The 27742-nt window shown below is 35.7% G+C and overlaps 2 protein-coding genes across 2 annotated transcripts; both read right to left on the bottom strand.

Moving 5' to 3' along the window:
- Positions 1–446: 446 nt before the first annotated feature.
- On the bottom strand, positions 447–27522 carry LOC120340395 (uncharacterized). The gene is made up of 26 exons (XM_078120214.1): positions 27252–27522; positions 26598–26762; positions 25053–25223; positions 23781–23856; positions 23238–23324; positions 22913–22987; positions 22320–22373; positions 21411–21479; positions 20864–20959; positions 19667–19735; positions 19119–19214; positions 18182–18238; positions 17493–17573; positions 10007–10087; positions 9715–9798; positions 9208–9318; positions 8475–8612; positions 8119–8199; positions 7879–7935; positions 6991–7089; positions 5705–5794; positions 4206–4313; positions 3709–3798; positions 1865–2680; positions 1409–1513; positions 447–903 (listed from the first exon to the last, which is right to left on the bottom strand). Exons 1-26 carry the CDS (start codon positions 27498–27500, stop codon positions 713–715), a joined length of 3396 nt encoding a protein of 1131 aa, XP_077976340.1. The 5' UTR covers positions 27501–27522; the 3' UTR covers positions 447–712.
- LOC144432125 (zinc finger BED domain-containing protein 6-like) lies at positions 10569–13733 on the bottom strand. Its single transcript, XM_078120215.1, has 4 exons — positions 13096–13733; positions 11761–12056; positions 11397–11675; positions 10569–11140 (listed from the first exon to the last, which is right to left on the bottom strand). The coding sequence occupies exons 1-4, from the start codon at positions 13100–13102 to the stop codon at positions 10685–10687; spliced, it is 1038 nt and encodes a 345-aa protein (XP_077976341.1). The 5' UTR covers positions 13103–13733; the 3' UTR covers positions 10569–10684.
- Positions 27523–27742: the final 220 nt, after the last annotated feature.

Here is a 27742-nt window from a genome sequence, read left to right as displayed (position 1 = left end):
ATTTTATGGCAGTGTTTCTCACATTTTTATGTTCGCAGAATTCCGTCGTATTTTAGAAATTTAGAGTACCAATGGTTTTATTTTGTCGTAAGTCCGCGAGTTAGGTTGAACACAATTAAAATAATATAGGAGGACATACAAAATTCTGATGTTCTGTAGATGTCGTGAATTGAATATTTTATTTGAAAGGAAAATCATTAAAACTGAAAGCGGCTCTATTAAGGTTCGAAAGAAAAGGCAAACACATTAAATGTGGGATAAGCAGTGCAAAGGCGAGACGAGCATTACGAATCACGTAATAGCGGCAACTGTTTCAACGTAGCGTGAGAAATTCCTGATTTGATCCCTCCCCCCTTTGAAAATCTTGGCTGCGCCCTGACCGGGCAAATATATTTTGCAGGTAACCTAAAACAACTTTTAGCAACTAATCAAAATTTATTGCAGTTATTCAAACTTTAAAATAGAAACAAAATACTAATCAACAGTGGCATATGCAATGGCATCTCATTAGATAGATTGCTTAGGTGGAAATCAACTATTCAGAATAAACTTAGACAATGAAAAAAATTAAGAAATTGAATTATACATAAATATTTTTACGAAAATTGCCTATCGTAAACAGGGATAAAAAAAAAAAAAATAACATCAGTATGGTCCAAAATCAAATATTTACGTTTATCGGCAAACAGTATTATAGCAAGTAGCACACAACTCAAAAAAACTGTTGATAAATACGTTCACAAATTGCTGTGAAAATCGCCATAACTATTGCAGAGGAAATAACAGAAATTATAATTTTTGATGTGGCGTCTTGGAACAAACACAAGACGAGCATTACAATGAACACAAAGTATGCCGAGACACTAGTTCCTTGTTCGTTGTACCGCCCCAAGTGATTATCATCTGTAAAAGAAATGAGTGGGGGAGGTTGTTATAAATTATGAGTGTCAAGTAAACCAAACTGCAATAACAAGATACTAAATATGTAAACCGATGCAGGATAAGGGGCATCGATAGAACCTGTTCAAAAATTCTATTATAATGGAAATTCCCAGTCTCGATAATTAACAAATTATTAGTAACTGAGTCACAAAAACGAGCTTATATCACTTACTATTTCAAATCTAATACATGTGAATCCAGATACCCGTGGGAAACGTTTTCAGTCCCGGTAACCATTGAGCCATTAGGCCAAGTAGGCGAAGCGTTGGCTTCAACTTTGTTGACTTAAATCTCGAGTTCAAATCTCAATACCCATAGCATTTTAGATCAGGATAGTCCAGTGGAGGGCGCATCGAGTTCAATTATGTTAGTATCGCCGGTTAAAGATCTCAAGTTCAAATCCCATGCTCCTTTTGTTTTGTGTATTTAATCAAGACATTGTTCCTCTGACAAATTGTTCACTTACGCTGCTCAACAGGAAGATTATTAGTTTCCACGTTCTGCGGACAAATATTCAGTGTAGAATTCCCAGCAACGTTAAAGTCTCCATACAGGTTGACTTTTTGCCCGCCTAAAGAGTAAAATATTACTTTAATAAATAATATTTTAATAAACAACCCTTTTATTTGTTACTAGATTTACTTCGTTTATTATTGTTCTGTACGTTGCGCAATTTGATTTATAGTATTTGACACCTCCAATTAGCAGCTTCGCTTTTGGTTAGTTGGATGGAACCTTGCTTGAGACACAATTGTCAAACATACAAATATCTCGCTCACAATATATACCTTTATAGAGAGCATAGTCAATATTGAACATGTATAGAACCGAACAAAAGTTATTTAATAAGCTGTAATTTTTATGAATGTTTTGACCATTTCAAAATTGAATCTAGCAAGTCGAAAATAAGTAGTATTCTCACCGCCCTCTATATCCAGTGTATACATGAAGGTTTGGTCTCTTTGTACAGCAACGCCATTTACTAATAAATCACATGATATTTTCAATCGCCTGGGTGCGACTACTTCATTTGCAATGTGTGCTACAAATTGCTTATATTTTTTTCTCAAAAAATCATTGTTAGCAACAAATTCAAACCTTTCAGTGACAAACAAAATTCTATCAGGTTCAACACAATTTATGGTTATGGCTATTCTATCATTTTTGCGAACTGAGATTGTCTGAAAACCAGACTGAAGCCTACCCGGATTATATCTTAATAAATGTTCTTCTATAACTCGATTTTGCAAATTGAAATTTAGCTGAAAATCATTATCAGGTTTCGTGTGAACACGACAGTCGACTAAATATTCGACAGGGCCAGTAAAGTATTCATAAATTGCGACAAGGAATGGGCTATAGTCGGGGCTATCAAAACTAAACGTAGTTTCGCTAGTAAAGGGCTGAGTAGAAATGATTTCCCATTCAGGTTTTTCATCTGGAAGATGGAGAACGTCAACTGTCATATTTTTTCCTTCTCTGGAATCGCCATTTTTACACCAAGAAACCAATTGCACTGTAATTGGACATTTTGTTTTAGTTTCAGATTTTATAAATATCATTGGGGTGATGGGTGTGTAACCAGGAGGCCATCGTAATGGATCTATTTCTAGTTTTCCTTGAACTAATGTTGGTTCTTCGAAAGAACCTGGAGGAAATGTGACCAAACAGTCACAGATCTCAATGTTTCCCCCATCTGGACCTATTTGGGCTCGAAATTCTTTTCTGATGACATCACCTGCAAAAAAATATATTGGTAATTATTGTTATAAAGATATTGGTAAATTTGTTAGAGCTGATGGAAATTTTTTTCAAAGAAAAGAAATTGACGGACCTCCTAACATATTATGCATATCATATAATTTTGGGTTGCTCTGTTACTCTAAGAAATGTTGCCCATCCATTCTATTTCAAGCCAATTTCACCTGTCATAGAGTATTGTTCAAATCAAACAATGCCAAGGTAAAATTTCCAAGTTTTCAAGTCACACTAGTGCAGTGCTCTTCAACCGGGTATACGGTATACCCAAGTGTATACCGGACCATAAGTTGGGTATACAACTAATTAAAGGTATACGAAGGGTGTACAGCCTAAGTCAAGGATTCTAAACTTTAATATAATAAATTATAAAATATTCAAGCGGAGACAACAATACAAACGCGGCGCACATGAAACATAAAATGTCATTTACGCAAAGAACCGACGTGAGCACATTGTTACATCACAAATTAAATAGACAATGCGGTCACGTGTCTGGGTTGGTGATTTCAAAGCGTATATATAATATATATTAATATAATGGGTGATTTCGGCTACCATGCACTTCGTTTGATTTACGTTGAACATTATTCTCGTTGACGCTAAGGCCGTCAGCCCGTCAGTCAAATTTCTAACTTGCGGACACTAGCCTATTAGATTGCATGATGATATTGCAGTACAATATGTGCTTAAAATTTAATGTTTATTTAAGCCTTAATTGGTATTTGTACGGTATACAAAGTTCTTGAAAAATTGTAAAAGGTATACCACGATAAAAAAAAAGGTTGAAGACTACTGCACTAGTGCTTTGCAGTTAAAGATCTTGATTTTTAATAACACAATCACTTCCACACCTAGGCTTTAGTTGTGATGATTGAGTAGGCAATGATTATGTTGCTCCCAAAACACAGTATCTCTTAACGGAATAGTAGTAGCTTGTTTAGAATTTATTGAAATATAGCATAAAGACTCAAGCATGATATACTAATACTTTATATAATTACTTACCATGAAAAACTTCACTCTGGCTGTGCAAATGATCACTGTGTTGGGCTCTTCTCAGGTTTGGTGGCAATTTTGCACTTTCATCCTTGAACTCTGTTTAAATGAGAAGTTGTTTCTCGATAATATCTATAATAGGACTGCACACAATTGTTTAGTTATGTGAATAACTATTGACAATAATGCAGTGTTTTTTACAATCCTCGAACTTATATTAAATCTTAGCCCCAGTATTTAAAAAACTCACTATTCATATGAATGTAAAACGACAAAGCAGCCCTCAAAACAGCTAAATGATTGGGGCTGTTGATGTAGCAATTCACGGCTGATTGTGATAATAAAATCGAATTTCCCAATCGAGGGTACTAGATTAGATAAATTAGTTGCGTTTCGATGAATGCATGCTTTTAGTGAAATATTGCTCAGACGAAGATCTCCATTAGTTGCCTGAATTTGACAAGCGCATATCTAATATAGAGTGTGTATTGGAGCACCGTTCTTACTTTTCTCTCCGTGATCCCTGTCATCAACATCTTTTTGTGAACATATGCTTTTCGGTTCGGATGCTGTGGCTTCATTTAGGTCAAGCTGGGCGCTTTCAGTCTTTGATTCTGTTTTGGCAAAAGTGAATTTTCAGCTTGACTGAAACTCATTTCCACTTATCACAAATTATAAAACTGAGCAATGCTTATTAGTCTGAACCAAGTCACCAAATGACAGGGCTAAACGAATAAAACTCAGTAAACTATGAAACGCCATGGAATTTAGGCTACGGTAATTAATTATAGAAAAGTCAATGGCAAAGAACCAGAATACAATTCAGTTGAATGAATAGACCCCAGAAATATTATTTCTATTTTTCAACATTGCAAAATATTTATTATTATTATTTAGAATTAGGCGGACAGTACTTGAAAACTTGGTCATCTTCAAATTTACTATTCTATCCCAAACTGTTCTAGCAGCTGCCATTAGAGAGTACTCACAGCCTCTTTTGAAATGATATTTTGGCCTGTTTTGGGGGGTTCCATTAATTTATTGAACTAAAACACATTTGCTAAAGCAAATATGAAGGCTGAGTAACTTGATTTATACTTATATTTTGATAATAACGATAAAAACGGGGAGATAAAATGCAAAAAACCACGGGGCAAAATTTAGATGTATGCTTAGCGGTTGCTCACATTTTCAATCGTTCTGCCGTTGATTATATCGTCACGCTAATAACCGAGTTGGTTAAGTCATTTTTAGCAGTTTTGAGAAAAACGTAAAAAACGTAGCTACTATATGCACCAGTCCCGAAAACTAAACATTCCAAAAACGAATGTAATTCTCAGTATCTACAATGTCTAATTCCCAAAATAGCTAATCAGGTTCAATTACTTTATTTTTTATGTTTAAAAATATATATTTCATCAATATAACACGTTCTACACATCCACCGAAATACGACTAAGATTAAATATAGAGAATAAAACAGCAATGCACCCAATATAAAAGCCAACCAAGGTGAATTGGACTCGGACAGTGAATATCATGAGTGCACGCCTTCCTATACTGTAGTATAAATTCAAATTAATACGCGCTTAGCTAGAATCCGAGATGCAAAAACTCGAAAATACTTCGCCGAAGTTATTTTGCCTTTGTGACGTCACAATAGTCCTGCGGTACCGATGATAATTCATTATGACGAAACAATAGCACAAATGTGCATGTCATACTGAATATCCATTTTTATGGGTTTCGGAATTCTTAAAATAAAATCTGAGTTAACATACAGGCGCAGCATCACATAAATACCTATTTTATAAAAAAAAACTCAAAATCGCCAATAATGACATACGCAATTCGGTTATTAGCGTGACGATATAATGATATGCTTTTGTTACGGAAATAAAGCATTGAGAAAACATCCATAATTACGTATCTGACAAATTTCAATTTTATCCTAGTGCTGTTCAATTGAAACAAGTTCAGGAAGTGCCAATGCATATCGCCATACCTTGTGACTCTGTCTCAAAAATAGCAGATCCCTTTTTCCTTCCTGATATAACATTTTGAACTTCTACGCTGGGTTCAAGTATGTTTTCTTCTGTAAAAATGTTCAGAGAAATGATGTTCGTTTGTAGGCAACATGCATTGATTGAAATTGCATATTTAAATAGCCCAAGGAGATTTGATAGTAGATCAATGTGCGCCAGCTAACCCGAGTAAACTGGATATTCCAATCCGTTCAAAGAATAAACCTAATTCATGATAATTCATATTCTACAGAATAGAAAATTTAAGTGATGTCTTCCTGTATGCGACATGGCGCAATAAGTTAGTAACACATTAGCGTAAGTCTCAGGGTCGACTTTCGTGAGAGATAATATATATGGGAGATAAAACTGCAGGACTCTCTAGCATCGCATAGAGGTTGACCCGACTGCTGGTCACTTTGTCCATTAGACAATCCCATGCGTCTACATCAGTGGTTCCCAACCCTTTTACCCTAGCGGACCGGCAAAATTGAATAGAATGTACTCAAAAACTGAAATGAGCGGAACATAAAATAATAATATATATTTGCGTAATAATACTGCAATGCCGAGCACTTACGATGCCTCTACGTAAAGATGGCACACGTAAAAGCCACGTTGCTTCATTTTAATTAAAACTAGCGATGAAATTTTTTTTCGCATAAGTAGCTTGTTGAAAATACGGTTATTAGTTTGATTGCTGAATTACTTAGCGATGGTATTTGTCATCAAGGAATATTCAGAATTGTAACAGTGATTCTTTTTTAAATCTAGACTGTAAAATAGAATTACAACATAGTTCAATGAAGCTTTCTTTTCCATTGGGTTTATGGTAAAAGTGTTTAAAATGTTTACTAGTTGAGGATCCTCATTTGGCGGGCAAATAATATTCAAAATTGTTCGCCAATTCATCCAAGTGTTGACCAACAATGCTTAACAATTCTTTTTTGTTAGGATCAACCTTTATGGTCGGTGGAATATTATACTGCTCTTGAATGTTTCCTTTCGGTTATAAACAAGAAAATATTCATAACCTTTATTGGACGGTCATATTGAACGGAAAAAGCATGCAGAACAGAAAAACACGCATGCCGATTTTGAGGTGTCTGGATCTTGCGAGATTTAACGCAGCGCTTTTGCGACGGCAAAAAATAACTTCGCGGACCGGCAGTTGGGAACCACTGGTCTACATGCTTATTCCCATCCGGGTGCTATTTAATTTGAATATTTTTCATAATAGTGACAAAAAAAATATAAAAGAACAAACTTTCTTCATCTTCATCTTTTTCAACTCGAATCCACGATATGTCTTTTCTCTGTTTGTGCAGTGAAGTAGATCTAGTCTTTTTGGCCAATGTTTTGAGAACTATAATTATTGTAGAAAATATTAGTATGATTTACACATTTGTAATACATGATTGATTCTTAAAGATAAGTTCGCGGTTTTGGATGAGCGATTCTTTAAATTACGGACTTCAACCGAATATCACATACTGTAACTGGAACGTTTAACGTAGGGGATCTTAACCTGGAAGCAGGTTTTATGAAGCGTCAGTTATATCCAAGAGGGGGTCGTGTGAATTTGTATTGTTGTTGCGATATGATAGTTCCTGGAATATTGAAAAGTCAAAAAGCAATTGCAAATTCATCATGACATATGTATATAAAAAAGCGATGCACCACGAAAGAAAAATCGCAAGACGATGCTGCTTATTACAACGTTCAAAGCTCTCGTTCTTTCTGATACCCTTTTATTTTGTTACCCCCCTCGCGTTGTGTTTGAGAGCATGAGGTAAAACTCGAGACAGAAGGCCAAGAGATAGATGCAAGCAAGTCATTCGAAAAACTGAAGAAGATTGAAATGAGGATAAAATGCTATGCATAAAAAATCGGATGTTTGCTTGTATCCTTTTTTTCGTTGGCGCATGCGAAAATCCTGATTATCATTAGCATCGTTTACACTTCGATAGCTGTACCCAGGCCTCTAATTTGCATGACCTATCGCAAGCGCCCATGAATCCCAGAACATTGACCCCAAAAGGTCATTTAAGAGTTGGTAAACATGGTGAGTGGCGCGTGGGATTAGGCCTTTAGAAGAGTCAAGTTTGACTGGCCCTGTACATAATTTAGACCAGTGATATGGTTTATCACTAACCTGATAACTCTGTGGACTTTGCTCCTTGAACAATTAGAGTATGTTCCTCGTCAATATCTAAAAATAACACTTTAATATTCACATCCGCCGTGAAATTTATAAATAAGAAACATGCATTGCAAAACATATTTCATCAAATTGTGAAAACAGTGGAAAAAAAACTGAGAATGAATATTTTAAAATGAAAAGTAACACATCATTTGTAATCGACTGATTTTTTGCAATGAATAACCAACTCACCGTCAAATGATATTGTTGCACCTTCTAGCCGTACTTCAGCTCGAGTTTTCTCATCTTTTGCATAGATACCCGCCTTTGACTCTAAAATTCAAAATCTCATAAATATTGAAGTATAAATATATTGGACGATTTCCGTCTCCTTGGAGAGTTTAGCCCATAGAGCTGTTAAACTAGTTTAACGTTTCAAATACATGTTCGTTTCAAGTTTCATATTCATGAACTATTTTATAAACTATTATCAGTGCAATGCAATATTATATATTTTACCACATCAACAACAACAACAAAATTGTATCGGTTATGATCTTGATTGGAGCTAATAGTATAGTCACGATGCAATTATACATGACGGTTACCTTTTGCATTTTTTATTCCACATTCATCCGAAGTTTGCTTCTTCTCACAATGCTCAAACGGGGGTTCTGCTTGGGGTTTATATGTCGTTTCTTCGTCGACAGTTGGTGCAAATATATTGGCAATGTCTAGTTGACATCCTGAAAATTGGACATAAATTATGGATCCAATTACAATTCTGAACTGACTTTTTTCAATGAGAGGAAATAGATTCGCGTTGTGTTTGAGAGCATGAGGTAGAACTCAAGACGGAATGCCGCGAGATAGTTGCAAGCCCATGTCATTCGAAAAACTGAAGAACATGAAACCCAGAAATAAATGGCTGCCGGCTACGAGGGGTTATTCCTTGTAGTACAAAAGATTGAAATGAGGATAAAAGACTATGCATAAAAAATCTGATGTTTGTTTGTACCCTTTTTTCGTTTGCGAAAATCCTGATTATCTTAAGCATCGTTTACACTTTGCTATCTGTACCCAGGCTTCTAATTTGCATGACCTATCCCAAGCGCCCATGAATCCCCGATCATTAACCCCAAAACCTCGTTTAAGATTTGGTAAACATGGTGAGTGGCGCATGGGATTAGGCCTATAAAAAGAGTTATATTTGACTGGTTCTGTACATAATTCAGACCGGTGATTGTCACATATCGTCTCATTTTTCATTTCCTCGTATGTCAGACCATTTTAATCTGGCATATTCCAAACGTGTGTGTGTTCTTAGTTTTATTAACTCACCTGGTAACTCCGTGGACCTTGGTCCTTGAACAATGAGATTATGTTCCTCGTCAAGTTCTGTTTCCTCATCGACAGGTGGTGCAAATATATTGGCAATGTCTAGTTGCCATCCTAAAAATTGGGCATGAATTCAAGAGCTTAGTAGATAACAGCCTGAACCATCAATGTTAATATTTTTTCCTTTCGCTTTTAGAGAATAAAATCAATATGTAAATTAAAAAACATTCAATATGGTAAAGGTGCTGGTGTTGTATATTTTTATTCTGTATTTCAATTTTTCATAAAGGGACAAATATGGGACCTCCTGAAGTATGCGCACCAAGATGGCGCACAACCTGAACTCGGGTTTTGTACCAGGTTATGGTTCAGGTTGTGCGACATCTTGGTGCGGAAAGTGATAACAAATAAGTGATTACCACATTTTAATCAGCCCGTCTCTAAGACTTCAAAAATAACTGGGTGTCGATAAAGGCAATTGATTGATCACTCAGTTATGAATAGAAATACCTTCTTCTCTGAACTGGTTTTTCATTTCATTTTCTGCACAAAGATGTGAGTCTTCGGATTTGAGTTTGAAACCGGTTTCAGAACCTTAAAATATAAACATATGTTTAACACAGAACTGACAATTCTCGTAATCACGACCGGTCGGTGTAAATTACATGCCATGGCTAAATCAATAAGTGTCATAAACGGGTCCAGTTACATACATGGTCATAAATATGTTGTGCCACAGCCAATAGATTTACTCATAGTCGAGTCCAACAGTTTCCACTACTGTCATAAACAAGCAACCCACCATCAAATATTTTTGTCGCAGCCTGAAGCTGTACATTAGCTCTTGTCTTCCCATCCTCAGAATTAATACTCTTCATTGATTCTTAAAAGTGAAAATCTCATTAATTCCAAAGTACGAGTATTAACAAAGATTATCATCTCTATGGGGAGGAGAGTCAATAAAGTAGATTTATCAGTTTAGCATTTTAAACTCAAGTTGATTTCAAATCTTATAGAACCGCTGATATTCATGTATTCATTTATTAGACCATCATGGATTTTCCTTTTGTAGTCCAAGAAATTCAGGGCATATGGCATTTGCCATAAAGTATAAATCAATTGAGTAGAGCCCAATATTGATTTTGAGTTTAGACAGAAAAAATAAAGAAATGCATAACCAAACAATTTCGCATTTTAATTAGTTGCATGTTCAGACTGGCAAGGGTAAATTTTACCATTTTAGCAAGATGTGACGGAAGTGATAACTAGGGATGTAAGTTTCGAATATTTTTTTTTTCGAATCGAATACCGAATATTTTTTTTTCGAATCGAATATTTCCGAATCGATTCTGATTAATACAACATCACTTTTTCTTTGACTTTATTCAACACACACAAGGTTATTTTTCAGTAAACACGCATATTAATACATGCACGCATAATAATGTTCAATTGAGGTGAACAATAAACTAGCAATCATTCACTGCTGCATCAAACTTCGGTTGCAGTGCAAGAAGTTTAACTCATTTACGTGTGTACCACTGAGTCTGGTTCTTAATCTAGAAACTGTTAAACTAGCAGAAGAGAAGGCTCTCTCCGCTGGTGCTGACGTACACGGTATAGCCAAGTACCGATTGGCCATTTTGTGTAGGGATGGAGAATCAGTTTTTCGGGCATGCCACCACAATAATGGGTTTAACCGCTCTGTATTTCTGTCCAATTTCTCTTTCAAGTACTGTGAAATTTCCTCCGACACTTTAGATGCATATCCTTCCGATTCAGACGAGCTTGACTGTTCAATCCCTATCGAAAAGAGTCCTTGGAGAGAATTTTGTTCCACCTCTGGAGCAGTAACCGCAGAAGGTTCAACGTGTATTTCATCTTGTATTTCTGGCATTGAAGCTTCAGTGGCTTCCATTTCTAGAGAAACTCTGACCTTGAAACACAAAAAAAAAATATTATATGGGTTTGTACAAGTCTATAAATGATATGAAAGGGATAATGTTAGTTGAACCACTTGTATAACTCACACAATGAACAACAGAATCCAGAATACTACCAACACATGTAAAAGAAAAAATCACAGTTGCAAATTAGGAACATCACAGCCTATGCGTTTGAAAGAGTAATTTTGACCTGACTTCACAAATTTAAGAAATACAATGGTATACCAGATTTTAAGTGAATATTACCTGGACTCTGAAAGAACGATCAAAAAATTTCCCTTTATGACAAGGATGGAGCCATGTTGCTTTTTGGAACAAGTTGACCTCTTCTTGACTGGGTGTTTCCAGTATAGAACGAAATCGAAGTTTGAGAGAATTTATGAGAGTGTTGCAAAATTCATTCGTAATAGCTGATAGTGTCCCACCCTCATTTCTCTTTTCCTCACAATGGCCCAACAGCCCTTTTGTGAGAGGAATCAAAGAGGAAACTGTTACATAGTCACCTTCAAGATGGTCAGAGGCAGCCTTTCAAAATATGAAACAAATAATTTTATTTCATACATATATGTGCTAACAAATATCAAGAGATATGCAAAGTAATTTACACTACCTTGAAGGGTTCTAAAATCTCTGCTAGCACTGTAAGCATATTCCATGTTGTTTCACCTAATTCCAGGTGACTTGCTGCTGTTCTAGGAGTAATTGTTGGGTCACATAATACAGATCGAATAGTCCATTGATGAGAGATCAAATTTTTTATCATAACATAAGTGGAATTCCATCTTGTAGATACGTCGATTGGCATTTCTATTGAAGGAGATGTGCCATCCTGAGCATGTCGATGTCTTAAAGTTGTCATAGCTTTCGTTGATCGGCGAAAGTACTGCACCAAATGACGAGCTCCAGCTGCAAAAACGAAGAAATTATTGCACTTAACAATACAAATGCTTACAATGAAAGAATAACCTATGCAGATTAAAAAATATGCATTTTTTCTCTCATAAATTAGGTTTTTACAAAGACAAGTAATTTTAGTTAATAAACCTTTTCAACATAAATTAAAATCACCTAATGCATGAGATATTTCTTCAATTTTTGAGCCATCTTTGATGCAGAGCTGAATCGTATGTGCAGCGCATCTAATATGGTACCAACCATATTCTTCGTAAAGTGAACGACAAGCTGACACCACATTTGCTCCATTATCTGTTGTCACTGAGAACACCTTTGTCGGGCTGATATCAAACTCACTCAATGATTTTAAAATTTCTGATTTTATATTTTCTGCCCTTTGAGCCTCATCCATCTGTTCTGTTGTCAATACATACTTGAGTAATTGACCATCGCTCGGATCTACGAAATGGGCAGTGACAGTTATATATGCTTGCATTCTTGCGCTGGTCCACATGTCTGTTGTAAGTGAGACAGATTTTTCTTTTATGGCCCCTATTATGTTAATAAGCTTTTCTTTACATTCTTTATACCTCCTTTCAATATGTTTAGTTACAGTGTTACGCTCGGGTAATACATAGCCTGGCTGTAAGTGATGTATCAGTGAACGAAAATGCTGTCCCTCAACAAGGTTTATTGGCCGGAGGTCTCCAACAATAACTTCAGTTATCAATCTATCTATTGTCTCACACTGACCCTTAGTTATTGGCTTGAAATAGGCAGTCAAGCTGCTTTGCTGAACTGAAGAAGTTCTGGAATTAAAAGAACAACAGGTTAACCTCATCTCAAGACTGCAAGAGGACTTGTTGAATAAAGTCCACTATCCAGACTATCTGATTACAGGACTATGTTTCACCAAAAACTACAGACAGGCAGAACTAACAGAAATTCATAGCATGTAGCGGCTTAAGCGGACGAAAATTAGAAAACAAAAAGATAAATATACGGGTGTACAGGATAAATATGTAAATCCTATCCTAAGCTATTGACTTACCCAGCATGAACAATGTTTCGGGGAGCAAAGGTGTCCTCACATGTAGGCCTATCCTTCATGTCCTTAGGCCGGATAGGGCTTGAAATGCCAGTTGAGGCGGTCACAAACGTATGCTTCCTCCGTAAATGGTTTAGCAAGTTTCCGGTAGTGTTTTGATACACAAATTTTTCCTTGCAAACAGAACACAAGGTGTAAAATGTGCCATTTTCCTCCAGCGGCGTACAGAAATAATTCCACACAACAGACGTCGGCCGCCTACCCTGTTTTCTGATACCGGGTTTCGACTTCTTATTGATGTTTTGCATCTATCAGTTTATGAAATACACGTTTGAAACATACGATGGCATTACAAATGCACGAAGCGACTAAAATAAACGTGCGGAGCTCGCTCGCAGCCACAATAAACATGTCTAAACCAGTCACTTTGGTCTAAACTTGTCCCGGCGACATAGATAAATAGTCGATAAGGCGCAATTTTAACAATTAATCGATTTTATTCGCTGGCCAACGTGACGTTAGTCTTACGACGCGGAGAATGCATTGTTTCAATTGATTTTTTTTTAATCAGAATCACGGCTCTTTTTTGAAAATTGCTTCGAATCGATTCGAATCAGATTTGATTCGAATCGATTCGATTCGAAATTCTGAAACTTACATCCCTAGTGATAACAGACATAGACTACTGTCTACTACAGGGTCGGCCAACCTTTTGGCCGACGGGCCATATTTAGGTTACTAATAATTGCGCGGGCCACTTAACATGGTAATTATGTTCTAGTTTTGCTGCACTTACCAAAAGTTAATGAAAAAACAAACAAAACCCTCGCACCAAATTTTCTCAATAATAAGAACAATAAAAAAAATGAAGATACAGTAAAGTCAACAAAGTTTTTTCTACACGTAGACATTTTAGTGTGAAGTTTGGCACTGCTTTTCGCTAACAAGTTTGTCAATATTCGCTGAAAAGGACGATGCAGCAATGCGAAGCGAATTTTTCATGTGACTGTCAAAAATTAGTGATTTCACAGGGGATTTGACATGGTTTGACACGTGCTTCCATATTATGCCCAAGTGTGTAAGCTACTATTTATGTATCGATCTTTCAGTTGGTGATGGCACTCATGGCTAGGGTTTTGTCTTTTATCAATTCTAAAATAAACATCGTGTTTTAAAACAAGGGCTTGTTTTAAATCAAATTTTTTCTGTATTTTATGTATTTTTTATTGAAATACCCTTTGCATCGCCGCGAAACTACGCCAAAACGTTGCATTCTGGCAGCTGCACACGTAGCCGGAATTATAATTTCAAAAATGTAAGTAAAATTTTTTTATTTTGACTTCTGCCACTATTGTGTACATTTATCGCCACTTTATATCTCCACCAAAATCATAAGATTTTACCCGGAATGTTTAGCCGAGATATCAGAGAGACGTTTTGAGTAAGTAAAATCATGATAATTAGCTCACGAGCCTACTACAAAAGCAATTCGATCAAGTGCAGCCCTTCGGCAAAACGAGTGGGTTGCGATAATCTACTGATATGAACGATGAGACACCCTAACCTAGCCAATGTTAATTGTAAGTCTTCTGATGCAAAGACGCCACAACTATCAAGTCATTGTTACGGTTAATACTGTTCGGTTAATTTATGCTTAGCATACTCTGTTTTTTAAGCTTGAAGTGAGTTTTTCAAGGTTATACAAACTGATTTATTCGATCGCATTTCAATTTTCGCAAGGTGGTTTCATCGCAGCAGGATCGTTCACGTAATGGCTTATCGGTTGCGTCTTACTGCGCCAACTACTGAACTACAACTTGAGAAGGTGTGCATGAGCATCTATCGTATTGTGGCGTTTAGAAAGATTTATTGCAAATAAGAAGCGCTTGGCAAGTTTTTACATCCATTTTTCTTTAACTTATTTAATGCAAAAAAATCAAATAGTACAGCCATTTTGAACAAAACAGGCAAAAAAACTTGAATTAAAACAATTGTTTTAGAACAATTTTTTTTGAACAAATCCCTACTCATGGCCCGTTTGAAATAGCTAGCAGAGCGCATTTCAAGAAAATGAACAAATTGTTTGTATCAAATCTTCATATTAACTACAGCACTCAAAAAATAGAAGTTTTACTCAATTTATTTTATTTCAAAAATACAGCTCGGGCCACTCGAAACTCCTCGGCGGGCCACATGTGGCCCGCGGGCCACGGGTTGGACGACCCTGGTCTACTACTTTTGAGGCCACTTGGATTCCATTTTATTCTCTTGCCTTACATATGGTTTTCTAGTTTAACACTTTCGATGCCAAGGACGTATATATACGTCATTTGGCGCCAACCGTTCCGTGCCATCAGTGCAAAATGACGTATATATACGTCATTCGAAAAGGAAAAAGTTTAATAGATAGAAGAAGGTCGAGTTCAGGTATTTGCCGTCTTTTTTCTTCTCTCTCTCTCTCTCTTGTTGTCAAGTTGGGGGGAAAGAATGACGTCGTCAGCCAATCGCGTCATTCAAGAAATACCAAGATGGAAGGAGGGTCTGCCATGAAGTAAATTATCAACTTATTTAGCATGGCCGAGGTACATATTAGCCGCAAATTATCATCAAAATTGTGCGAGACCGACTGACGCCAACACACGGTTTCAACTTTTTACGGTGAAATGATTGAAAGGTGTGAGGAGAGATGATAATATTATCAATCATGTTACGAAGATGTAGAAAAACATTACTAAACCGGGAAATAATTCGAATATTTTTATATGCATGATCGTCGTCTTATTGGCAGGACGATGAAATGATTCAAAATGTTGGTATTTTTGAACGTTTTTCAAATTTTTTATCATTTTTGGGTAACGGATTGACGGACATCTGCAACGAAAGCAAATTTTATCGTCCTGAGAGGTGAAATGTTACATTTTGAAATAATAAAGTGAGAAATTGATATTATTCGGAACATATATTTTTCTACTTGTCAGTGAGATATGATCCGAGATATAGTAATTTAGTGGGAAATATATTACCAATAACACAGTGCCCCTCGAATGCTTTCAGCTCATATTGAATTACTTCCGTAGCTATTGTATAACCATAATTATAGCAAAATATGCAATCCTACGACTTTGTGTCGGATGAACAAGTTCAATAAGCAGCCATGGCGTACTGATTACGTAGCTACGCAATAGCGATCACGTGTCTGGCGCCACGAAGACGGGACTACGTGCAGTCGAGACGACTTGCGTAGCAAATTGCGTGAGATAACAATTTCGGAAAATCGTGTTCTTGACAGATCAACTGACGAATTTCGATGAAGCTTTAAACCTTTTTATTATGTCAACTTAGAGACACCGGATGCGTATAATGAATATTGAAATTGCATTTGGAAATACTTCATTTGCACGCCAATATTAGTTCAAATATCCACGCAAATAAGTATTTGCTCGCTATAAATACCAGATTGAATGAAATGTTTGCCGAGGCAAGTAAAGACTTCGAATTTCATCGTTTACTGACTGAACCCACCAAATCTGGAAGCGCCCGACGAAAACTCAGGAGCAATACTAAGATACAAACGCACCTGAAATGTACTACGCATGTTTCGGTATTATCCGACACATCAGTCGTAGGTGAAAGAACTCACCTACACATGCGTATCTTGTCGGAATTGCTCTCTCATGCTATTATAACATAAGTTGGAGATAACTTGTCTTGATCTCTCATTGCGATAAAGATTCAATTCGAACATTTTATTCAGCAATCAGAATCATTTTATTATACGAAAATATCAAATTCGAACAAAGAAAACAAAATCGTTTACTAGCATAAAAATATATCCTTCATTCGCTATATATTCCAATAACATTAATAATGGCCAATTATTGTCACTCACAAGGATAACATATTGCAAAATAAACAAAGTAGTCACATTGCATATTCATACAACTGTAACACATATGTATCTCTATGACCTCGTCACCATTACAATACGTCGAAAGTATTGAAATCGGCCTCTTATCTTGCCATAGTAGTGCGAGTGATTCAACAACTGGATACATTTTCAATGTAATGATGTAATAAAATGTTCGAATTGAATCTTTATCGCAATGAGAGATCAAGACAAGTTATCATCAACTTATGTTATAATAGCATGAGAGAGCAATTCCGACAAGATACGCGTGTGTAGGTGAGTTCTTTCACCTACGACTGAAGTGTCGGAATGAACGATAACTGATGACACCGCTTGGTTCGCCCCTTTCCCGATGAATCAAAAACTAAATACGAGAGAGAAGTAAACGAGAGAGGAGGAGAGGACTCTCTCGTTTTCACCTCGGCACGGAACGGTAAAATTGAAAAAACTGATCTTGGCATCGAAAGTGTTAATTAATTATTAAGCAACCCACCGTCATACGTTATTGCTGGACCCTCCATCCGTAATTTACCTCCTGCTTTTCCATCTTTTGCGTGGATACACGACTTTGGTCCTGAAGGTGAAAATTAATTTTAAAGTATGAGCAGCGTGAAACATTTTCTAGTCGGGATGGAAAGTTCATGAAGCGGTTTAATCAGGTTAACAGGTTTAGATACATTTAAATTTTTTTTATCATCAAATTGGCTGAAAATACAACATTAATGAGGCAAACCATGACCTCAGTGATATACATAATGAAAACAAAACCCGGTATTCTCAATTTACGATTTTGCAAGTCAAATTTCTGCCTTGTTATAAAGTGTCATAACATTTCATTTAATTACTCATTGAGACTGATGTTCGTGAAGAACTTTGATTGAAATGTATCGCGGTATGGGTATCATTATGGCAAACGATGGCTTATTGTCTAGTCGCTCTTACAACACCAGGTTGAATAAAGGAGGATATATGTTGGTATTAAATTTTTCAGGTACACGAGCATGGCTGATCATAACTGGTTTAAAGGACCACAAAGTTTTCACACAATATTCAGACCAGTGACTGAACATCAGGCCATAGTTTGACACATAGTTTAATATTCTTATTCAATTTCTCTTGCATTCGATATCGCATAGTTCACATTCGGTATATTTCAATTGTTTGTGAGTTTTATCAACTAACCTGAAAACTCTGTGAACCTTGGTCCTTGAACAGTGAGAGTATGTTTCTCATCTTTATCTGAAAAATAAAACTTCAATATTCTTATTCAGCGTGAAATTCAAGTTGCAAGGGGTCAACTAAATTTTCAATAAAAGGTAATATTCAACAGCTTAAAGCTTAAAATTACCTACCAGATGGGAAAAAAAATATTTCTTAAAATTAAACACGCCACAAGCAATATGTTCCCAGCATTTAATTCACGAGAGAAAGGGGTTTATTTAAATAGGTGGTGTCTAAAATTGACTTAAATAGTCTTATGGCATTGTCTGTCGATGAAGAGCCATGACCTTCTACAAATGGGGTTTTCTCAGTCGGCCGCAGACCTATTATTCCATAGCAATCAAATATTATAAGCTTTAGGTCTAGGAGAACATAGTATTTTTATATCGTGTATAGTCATTTGAGAAGGACGTAAACTTTTTTTAAGACGCATAAAAATTCTTCAGGATCATATTCTTTTTACAGATTGCAAAACAAGGAGATTGATCTATTGACAAGGTTTTTCAGAATCATACCTGCGAAATATAACTTGCGCTAGTACTCCATATTATAAACCTTAACACAATTTTATGTCTTTATTGAACATAAAAACAATATGACCCAATACCAGTGAAGTGTGCAATTAGACAGGATCAAGATTGAGTGTAATTTCTATGCCATAGGACAAAATGTGAGCGACTAGTCAACATTTTGGGTTGCGAAAACTAAATCGCCGTCAAATGTTGTTGTCGCACTTTGTAGCTGCATATTAGCTCCTGTCGTCAACCGTAATATTCATGTTTTCTTTTATTATTTTGGGTTTTCATATTGTAATCCAAGGAAGCGGAACATATAGCAGTTGAGTAAACATTAAAATGCTCCGAATATATTATGTATTTCAGTTCAGATATTTTCATACCTGCTATTAAAACGGACTTCCCAGTGACTAATCCAGACCGAGAAGAGGTTCGACTCATATCTGAGGTATACAGGGACGACATTGAGCCTCGATGAGCTGTAAAAAGCAGATATACATATAAATTAGTTAGGCTATACACAAGGCTCTGTTTTTCTTGAAGAATGAAAGAAAAAACAATGATAATAGTAATAATCGAGAACAGGCTGGTGGGAATTTCATGTTTCATTCAATAGCAAAGCTCAATTTCTCATATAAATCAGTGCCTTCTATCTAGCTATACTACGCCAAATAGTCAACTAATTAATTATTCTAGTTGGTGGACTTGAATAGTTAAACCTAAACCCAATAACAGTTTCGTGATCTCTACAACGGAAGATTGCTCAGTAATCCTCCCATACATTCTTATTCCTCACAGACACAGTTACACGGTGCAATGAATAGCGTATTCCAAAAACTTCGCACCATTAGTCAAACGTGTCTTTGAGCAGAGACACCTACAGATTTGCTCCTACACATTTGAAGAGAGTAAAAAATAGTCAATTTCTTACCCAAATTAATGGAAGAGCCAAAGGACGAGCCAAGAGCAGAATCTTTGCTTACTCTGAAACCTAGTCTTTCTAAAATTGAATAAAACAAAATATTATAACATACCAGTCAAACAAAAATGCTGATGGATAATGAACACACAAATTGATTAGATTTGTTAGAATTTATCTGAGACTAGAAATGGGGAATCAACAATTTTATTAGACAGCCGAATCACATGCTAAGCCTGAGTTTTTGTATCGTTACTTAGTTCAGTCAAACAATTGTTGTATCAATGCAAACATTCATATACATGGTAATCAGCAATGTAGCCATAAGTAGGCTACATAACACTATATGCCAACTATTAAGCCCGAATTACACATTATCGTCCTGAAACATAATTTGAGAAACATGCAATTCATGGCGGTTATGGAATTTGTATTTAATTTTAATTTTATTTAATTTGTAAGTAAGTTTATTTTATTTGTAAGCAATATGTTCCCAGCATTTAATTCATGGGGGAAAGGGGTTTATTTAAATAGGTGGTGTCTAAAATTGACTTAAATAGTCTTATGGCATTGTCTGTCAATGAAGAGCCATGGCCTTCTACAAATGGGGTTTTCTCAGTCGGCCGCAGACCTATTATTCCATAGCAATCAAATATTATTAGCTTTAGGTCTAGGAGAACATAGTATTTTTATATTGTGTATAGTCATTTGAGAAGAAGGACGTAAACTTTTTTTAAGACGCATAAAAATTCTTCAGGATCATATTCTTTTTACAGATTGCAAAACAAGGAGATTGATCTATTGACAAGGTTTTTCAGAATCATACCTGCGAAATATAACTTGCGCTAGTACTCCATATTATAAACCTTAACACAATTCTATGTCTTTATTGAACATAAAAACAATATGACCCAATACCAGTGAAGTGTGCAATCAGACAGGATCAAGATTGAGTGTAATTTCTATGCCATAGGACAAAATGTGAGCGACTAGTAAACATTTTGGGTTGCGAAAACTAAATCGCCGTCAAATGTTGTTGTCGCACTTTGTAGCTGCATATTAGCTCCTGTCGTCAACCGTAATATTCATGTTTTCTTTTATTATTTTGGGTTTTCATATTGTAATCCAAGGAAGCGGAACATATAGCAGTTGAGTAAACATTAAAATGCTCCGAATATATTATGTATTTCAGTTCAGATATTTTCATACCTGCTATTAAAACGGACTTCCCAGTGACTAATCCAGACCGAGAAGAGGTTCGACTCATATCTGAGGTATACAGGGACGACATTGAGCCTCGATGAGCTGTAAAAAGCAGATATACATATAAATTAGTTAGGCTATACACAAGGCTCTGTTTTTCCTGAAGAATGAAAGAAAAAACAATGATAATAGTAATAATCGAGAACAGGCTGGTGGGAATTTCATGTTTCATTCAATAGCAAAGCTCAATTTCTCATATAAATCAGTGCCTTCTATCTAGCTATACTACGCCAAATAGTCAACTAATTAATTATTCTAGTTGGTGGACTTGAATATTAAACCTAAACCCAATAACAGTTTCGTGATCTCTACAACGGAAGATTGCTCAGTAATCCTCCCATACATTCTTATTCCTCACAGACACAGTTACACGGTGCAATGAATAGCGTATTCCAAAAACTTCGCACCATTAGTCAAACGTGTCTTTGAGCAGAGACACCTACAGATTTGCTCCTACACATTTGAAGAGAGTAAAAAATAGTCAATTTCTTACCCAAATTAATGGAAGAGCCAAAGGACGAGCCAAGAGCAGAATCTTTGCTTACTCTGAAACCTAGTCTTTCTAAAATTGAATAAAACAAAATATTATAACATACCAGTCAAACAAAAATGCTGATGGATAATGAACACACAAATTGATTAGATTTGTTAGAATTTATCTGAGACTAGAAATGGGGTATCAACAATTTTATTAGACAGCCGAATCACATGCTAAGCCTGACTTTTTGTATCGTTACTTAGTTCAGTCAAACAATTGTTGTATCAATGCAAACATTCATATACATGGTAATCAGCAATGTATCCATAAGTAGGCTACATAACACTATATGCCAACTATTAAGCCCGAATTACACATTATCGTCCTGAAACATAATTTGAGAAACATGCAATTCATGGCGGTTATGGAATTTGTATTTAATTTTAATTTTATTTAATTTGTAAGTATGCAAAAAGTTGACTGATAATTATGATTTTATTGAACTGAAGTAATGACAGATAAAAGAGTCACATTAGGTTACCACTAGTTCTCAACCAGTGGGCCATGGCCCACTGCTGGGCCACAGGACGATTTTCAGGTGGGCCACAGACCTATTAAAAATTGTTGGAGTTGTCGATTGTTAGTTAAATTTGATGGTAGTAGCAATGGATGGTGCAGTTTTTCGTTACAGAGTGGTAATTTTCACCTAATTTGATATTAAAGGGAAAGCGTTCATTTTTGCAGGAGGAATTCTATGTTTTTCTTGAAATTTCCCCCACATGAAAATGTCAGTTGGCCACAGAATTTTTGTGCAACAAAGAAAAAGAGGTTGAGAACCATTGGGGTAATCAGTACACAATCTAGATATACGTGCCCTGCATCATTTAACTATTTACTAAGTCATGAATATTAAAAAGTACTAACCTTTCCATTCCTTAGATATTTTTCCATGTAACATTGGAGATTCGTGCTTGGACCCTTAATGAAATAAATCAGCAATCAATTCAGAACAATATGGATATGTGAAACTGTTATATGTAGACATTTTATTGAATAAATAACTATACTATTGGATGTTAAGACAAGAAAATCGAAATTGGTCTCATCATGAACTAGTTTGATTGACCTCAAGAAAACTACACTCTCCCAAATTACTGTGATTGCAAATGTGTGGTAGTGCATGTATCTAGAGATGCAAAAATAAGCTATTGTTGTCTGGAATAACAGTTATATCAAAATTTTCAATAAATAACTATCGAATTTGACAAATTACTATAATGGGGGGCGGCTTATAAAGTTTGAGAACCACTGTTCTAGAGCAGTGCTCCGCAACCTTTTTTTAACTTGCGCCACACTTATAAAACTTGTCAAATTTGACGGCACACCACAACAAACGAAAAATACATGGTGTAACTTTGTTTTATGTTCATATAACAATGAGAAATTTGTGGTTGTTTTAATGCGCCGCGGCACACCGGTTGCGGAGCACTGTTCTAGAGAGTAATCTTCTTCTTCACCTCTATTCCACCTAGATTTTCTTCCATCTTTTCGCGCAGACGCAGCCAAACAAGGTGTAGATACTGCTCTATTTACTGAAAATAAAAATATTTATAGTTTACTTATTTTGTACAGAATATAATGCAAAAAGCTTCAATATGGTGAATTCCGAAAGAACATTCACTTCTGTTTCCCTACAATTTTGGACTTACCAGCATTTGGTGTAATTTATTATTATTATTGAAGTGTGACTTCCAGTTACGTTATTGGAAACTCCTTTCTCTTACTTATTGGCATGTATACTTGTTGTACAAAAACAAAAAATAAAATGAAAGGAAAATTTACATTTCCCAGATTGACTTTTTGTCTTCAAAGTTTCAAAGGCTGAAGTGCCACTGGCATCGAGTGCAATTTTGTAAGAAGTTTGCTTTTCTGAAAAACAAATTACTTAAATTATGTTATTTTGTCAAAGTCATTCATTTAGTTAAACATCTTCATTAACTTGAATATTTGTGCCATTTTGTTGATGTAAACAGTGTATGAGCAAGTGGGAGACTTGAGTAGATACCGTTCTAATTCTTTATCATGGACATAATTTATTTTATCTCGAGTGAAATTGTACCATGTTTATTTAATTAAGATCTACACCAGCAAAAGTAACTTGGTAAAACACAGTAATGATCATATTTCGAGAATCGCTGTCACTACAGAGGAAAGCAATGTAATGGAGCAGAGTTCTTGTTTTTTACCAGGTAACCTGGTAACTGTATAGAATTGTATTATATATTGTATTGTATATATATGTTTTATTTTAATCAATGTGCTGTAATTTGCTTTGCTCTTAAGGTAAATTCTAAAATCTATGGTGACTCTTTACTTGCAACCAACCTGAGGATTCATCATGATCCTCTTCCTTAACGGGTGACAGACTTGATTCATTTTTAAATATTATCTTTGGGGGTTCCTGAAAGTATATGAGAAAATATCATGATGACGCAACGATCGACGCTTCGAAAAGTCCCATTATACGGCAAAATAGTCGTCGAGATTACCCCAGTAATTGAATGGGCTGACTTTTTCAACTAATGGACAATCCATGATAAATAAGAACCTTCAATATGTAAGGCTATCATAAAAGCAATAATTGATTACACGTGTCAAAGGGCAATTCGCGCGGTAGCTGTGTGCTTTGGAGAATGAACGACAAAATAGAATCATCGCCACTAGTTAAGCAAACTAGTTATTCTCCGTGCGGCTAGACTTGGTGACGTTATACTATGGAAGCACTGATAAAAGTAAACAGATGAAAGTAAACATCGCCGTCACGTGATGTCTAAATTCAACAGCCGATAATGAAGGTATTGTTCAATTGACGTCAAAATAAACAAACTTCTAACACAGCTTTTCAGTCTTAGTATATCGCCAACGATCGCTCAATAACACGTTCTATCACTAGACGCATAATTCTGTGACAAAAATCTCATTATTGATTCCGTGGCACAAGGCGTATATTTCCAGAAATATAGTTTACATAAAGACATTAGAAATTTATATAATCACTACACGAAAATAAAAATCATCAGTAGTTGTTAGCGGCATTCTTGGTTTTTCGAAGGAAAAGTGGTGGGCGGGTGATTTTTCTACAAATCCTCCTCGCCGCGCCACAGATCTGGCATAATTATAGTGGCTCGCTTATAAACTTCTATAAAGATAATAATGACCTGAGGCAGGGCTAATCAACTATTTTACCAAAGATCTGTACACAAAATTTCAAAATTACTGCGATCTTTCCAGAAATCCTCAAACGCGCATTTTCTCGGCCGACTGATGGTCATTGGCTGATCAAGATAGCTCCATTCTCTTTGTTTATTATGGCGTTACACTTCGTTGCATATATGTTAGGCGCAAATTTGAGCAAAATATAAAAATAACCTTTAAAACTATAAAAGTCATTTTTAAAAGGAAACTTTCACATATCCAAACTGAGGCCAATAATCAAAAATAAAGAATTAGTTGCGGTCCGCCAGTTGATTAGCCCTGGCCTAGGTTATGAGAACAAATATGGAAGTTCTGGAATATAAACATACTATTCAATATTAGCACAGTTAAACGCAGGATGGAAACCGAGACAAAATTAAAAAAAATTCTAACACGCCATACCTTGAATAATCTAGTCTTTCTGGAACCGAGCAACAATGTCTTTTTCTCATCAGTAAGTATACAACCAGAAAGATCAAGTAGATCAAGGATTTTCCTATTTTCAAGCAAGTGTTGGAGTGTGCCTATCGACGTATCCAAAATGGGGCCTTTGGAAATCTTCAAAAACTTCATCTGAAAGTCAGGAAGTTGCAAGTCATTACAGACTACAACAGTGGTTTCAATCTTTTTGATTGGGTGGAACCAACCCCTAAGAAACATTCAAGAGGACAGAGAAACCCCTGTGCAATAGGGTAATTGTTTTTTATTGTTTGATTGTAAAAACTATAATTACAGTATATATATGAGCAAACCTATTACTGTCCAAACAAACGATCTTCACAGAGAGCAAGTTTAATATTGAAAATCATACTTAATAGCTTGACAAACCTAATAAAATAAACTCTCCTATTCGTATGATAACTTGCGGAACACTGCGGTGCCGCGGAACCCCGATTGATAATCACTGATCGAAAGAAGAGTAAAATCTAGCAAATATTAGAAATTGAGTCCAGATTCGAGTCGTTGCACTGCCGAGTCACAAGTCTTGTTGCTGTTTCGACACATAAAATCATAAAAATAAACAGAGAAATCTTCTGATATATTGTTACATCACTGAATAGACTAGTGTTATGACTAGCTGAGGAAACTAGCGAAGTTGAATGATGTTCTTTGATAGTCTAATTTGTTAACTGGCTTCCTATCTTGTTGGTCGGGAATATATGCTAACAAAATAAAGTCCATAGAAAAAACACAAATTGAATGAGGAATATATTAGCCTAGGTCGGCTATCCTGATAACTAAATATTAGTGTTAATGCCAAACAATATAATTTCTGCCCGGTGTTTTTTGCAACCAGTATTACAAAAAACGCTGCATTATATGTTAAAAAATTCAGTAATTACGCTCCTGTATCTCAAATTTGATGAAATTCGGTAATTAATCCATCTGCAATTATTTTGTAAACATGAGTTTAAAAAGAAAGCTGATCAATTCGAACAGATTTTCGACTGGATATGGGAGGGAAAATACCACAATGCTTGCTTGATATGTCTGCAAGGTCTGTCAGTGACAACGGCATTTTCTACTTTTGCAGGTTTTAGTGAGTTTTTTTGTGGTTTTTGCATGTTTTATCATGATAAATGATAAACAATGATCAATGTGTTTGGACTATAAAAGTGTTTGTTTTGTATTGCACTGTTTACCCATTCTTGGCACTATTGTGGCCCACGAACAATACAAAAATAATAATGTGGCCCGCGAGGCCGACAACCTTGGAACACCCTGCTAGGGCATTTGAGATTTTAATAATACATCAATGATACATTTTTACCATTTCAGAGACTCGATTACCTTCAAACAGTCTCGAGTTAAGTCTAGTTTTGATCGCGAGTCGAGGTATTTCGTTTAGATGACTCGAATCATTCCGAATCTTTAGTAAGATGGTTTGAGTCAAAACAATCTCTCTAAATTACCAGAATACTGGATACATGGCTGAAATTATCATACCTCTCGAGAACTCTCTTTAATTTCAGTCAATATACGATCTAGATCTTGTTCTGGAACATTGTCTGGCAATTTCAAAGCAGAAAGAGACTTCTTCCTGATTAACTCTACTAATGAGGATGTGCAGCAATCGGCGTATTCATTGTCCGTAATGTCCAATGGATATGCCTATAGAGAATGATGATAAACGGATTAGAAACAAAATGCTTGATTGGCAAATACATTTATACTAATAGATATGTATACCTAGACAAAATCTGCGCGAACTTGTCGAGTTTTAGTTAGGTCATATTGATAACTAATATATTGCATCAAGACGAGAATATATTTCATCAACTCATAACAGTTCTAGTTATTATAACTGAGTAAGGTCAGTTTAGGCTGCTGTAGTTCTAAAGTACAAACATCAACAGCATACTGAAAATCCAGGACATACAATATTAGAAATAACAGAAGGTTGCTGTAAAGATTACTAGAGTTAAACAAAAGTGAAGGAAGTGAATTATAAGGATTTCTCATATGATTAATACCACATGGAAACAAGTGGTTCGTGATCCTTGGGCGGATTTGGTCAGAGCTATAACTCGGGGACGTCACGCGGAAGCAAAACATAATCTCAATTGAAATTAAAAGCTTAACTCTTTTTTATATACTTACTTTTTTGTCTGAATTTTTAGACAGCGCTTCCAAAAATCCCCTCAAGTCTATTCCTCTTGAGAAATAATGTCTCACGGATACACTTTTGAATCCGCTACATTTTTCTATAACAGAGTTCAATTCTTTGTAATTTTCATGCTTTACTGGTTTATTGAGTTTTATATCCAAAATTCTTTTTTTTCCTTCCTTTAGTTTCGAAGAAATCGCTCGCAGATCCGCCTCATTATTTACTACTTTTACGCGGACCATATTTGAAAACGTATATATGCAATTAAACTGAGAACAAAATAAATAATTGTTAATCTCGATCTGTTTTAGCGTTATAATGAAATTACAACATGGCCAGTGGCTTATGACTCCAGTTGTGAAAAGACGTACAAATTTATGACCGGAGAGACATAAGTAAGCGGAAATACCAAGGAAAATTATTTAAAACTGGTTGTTCGTATCCGTTAATAGCAATGTAATATTAACATGATATATGAGCTGGT

The sequence above is a fragment of the Styela clava genome, chromosome 14, assembly GCF_964204865.1.
Source record: "Styela clava chromosome 14, kaStyClav1.hap1.2, whole genome shotgun sequence".
Taxonomy (NCBI): Eukaryota; Metazoa; Chordata; class Ascidiacea; order Stolidobranchia; family Styelidae; genus Styela; species Styela clava.
Note: the sequence above shows the minus strand (reverse complement) of the source record. Positions and strands in the feature narration are given on the sequence as shown.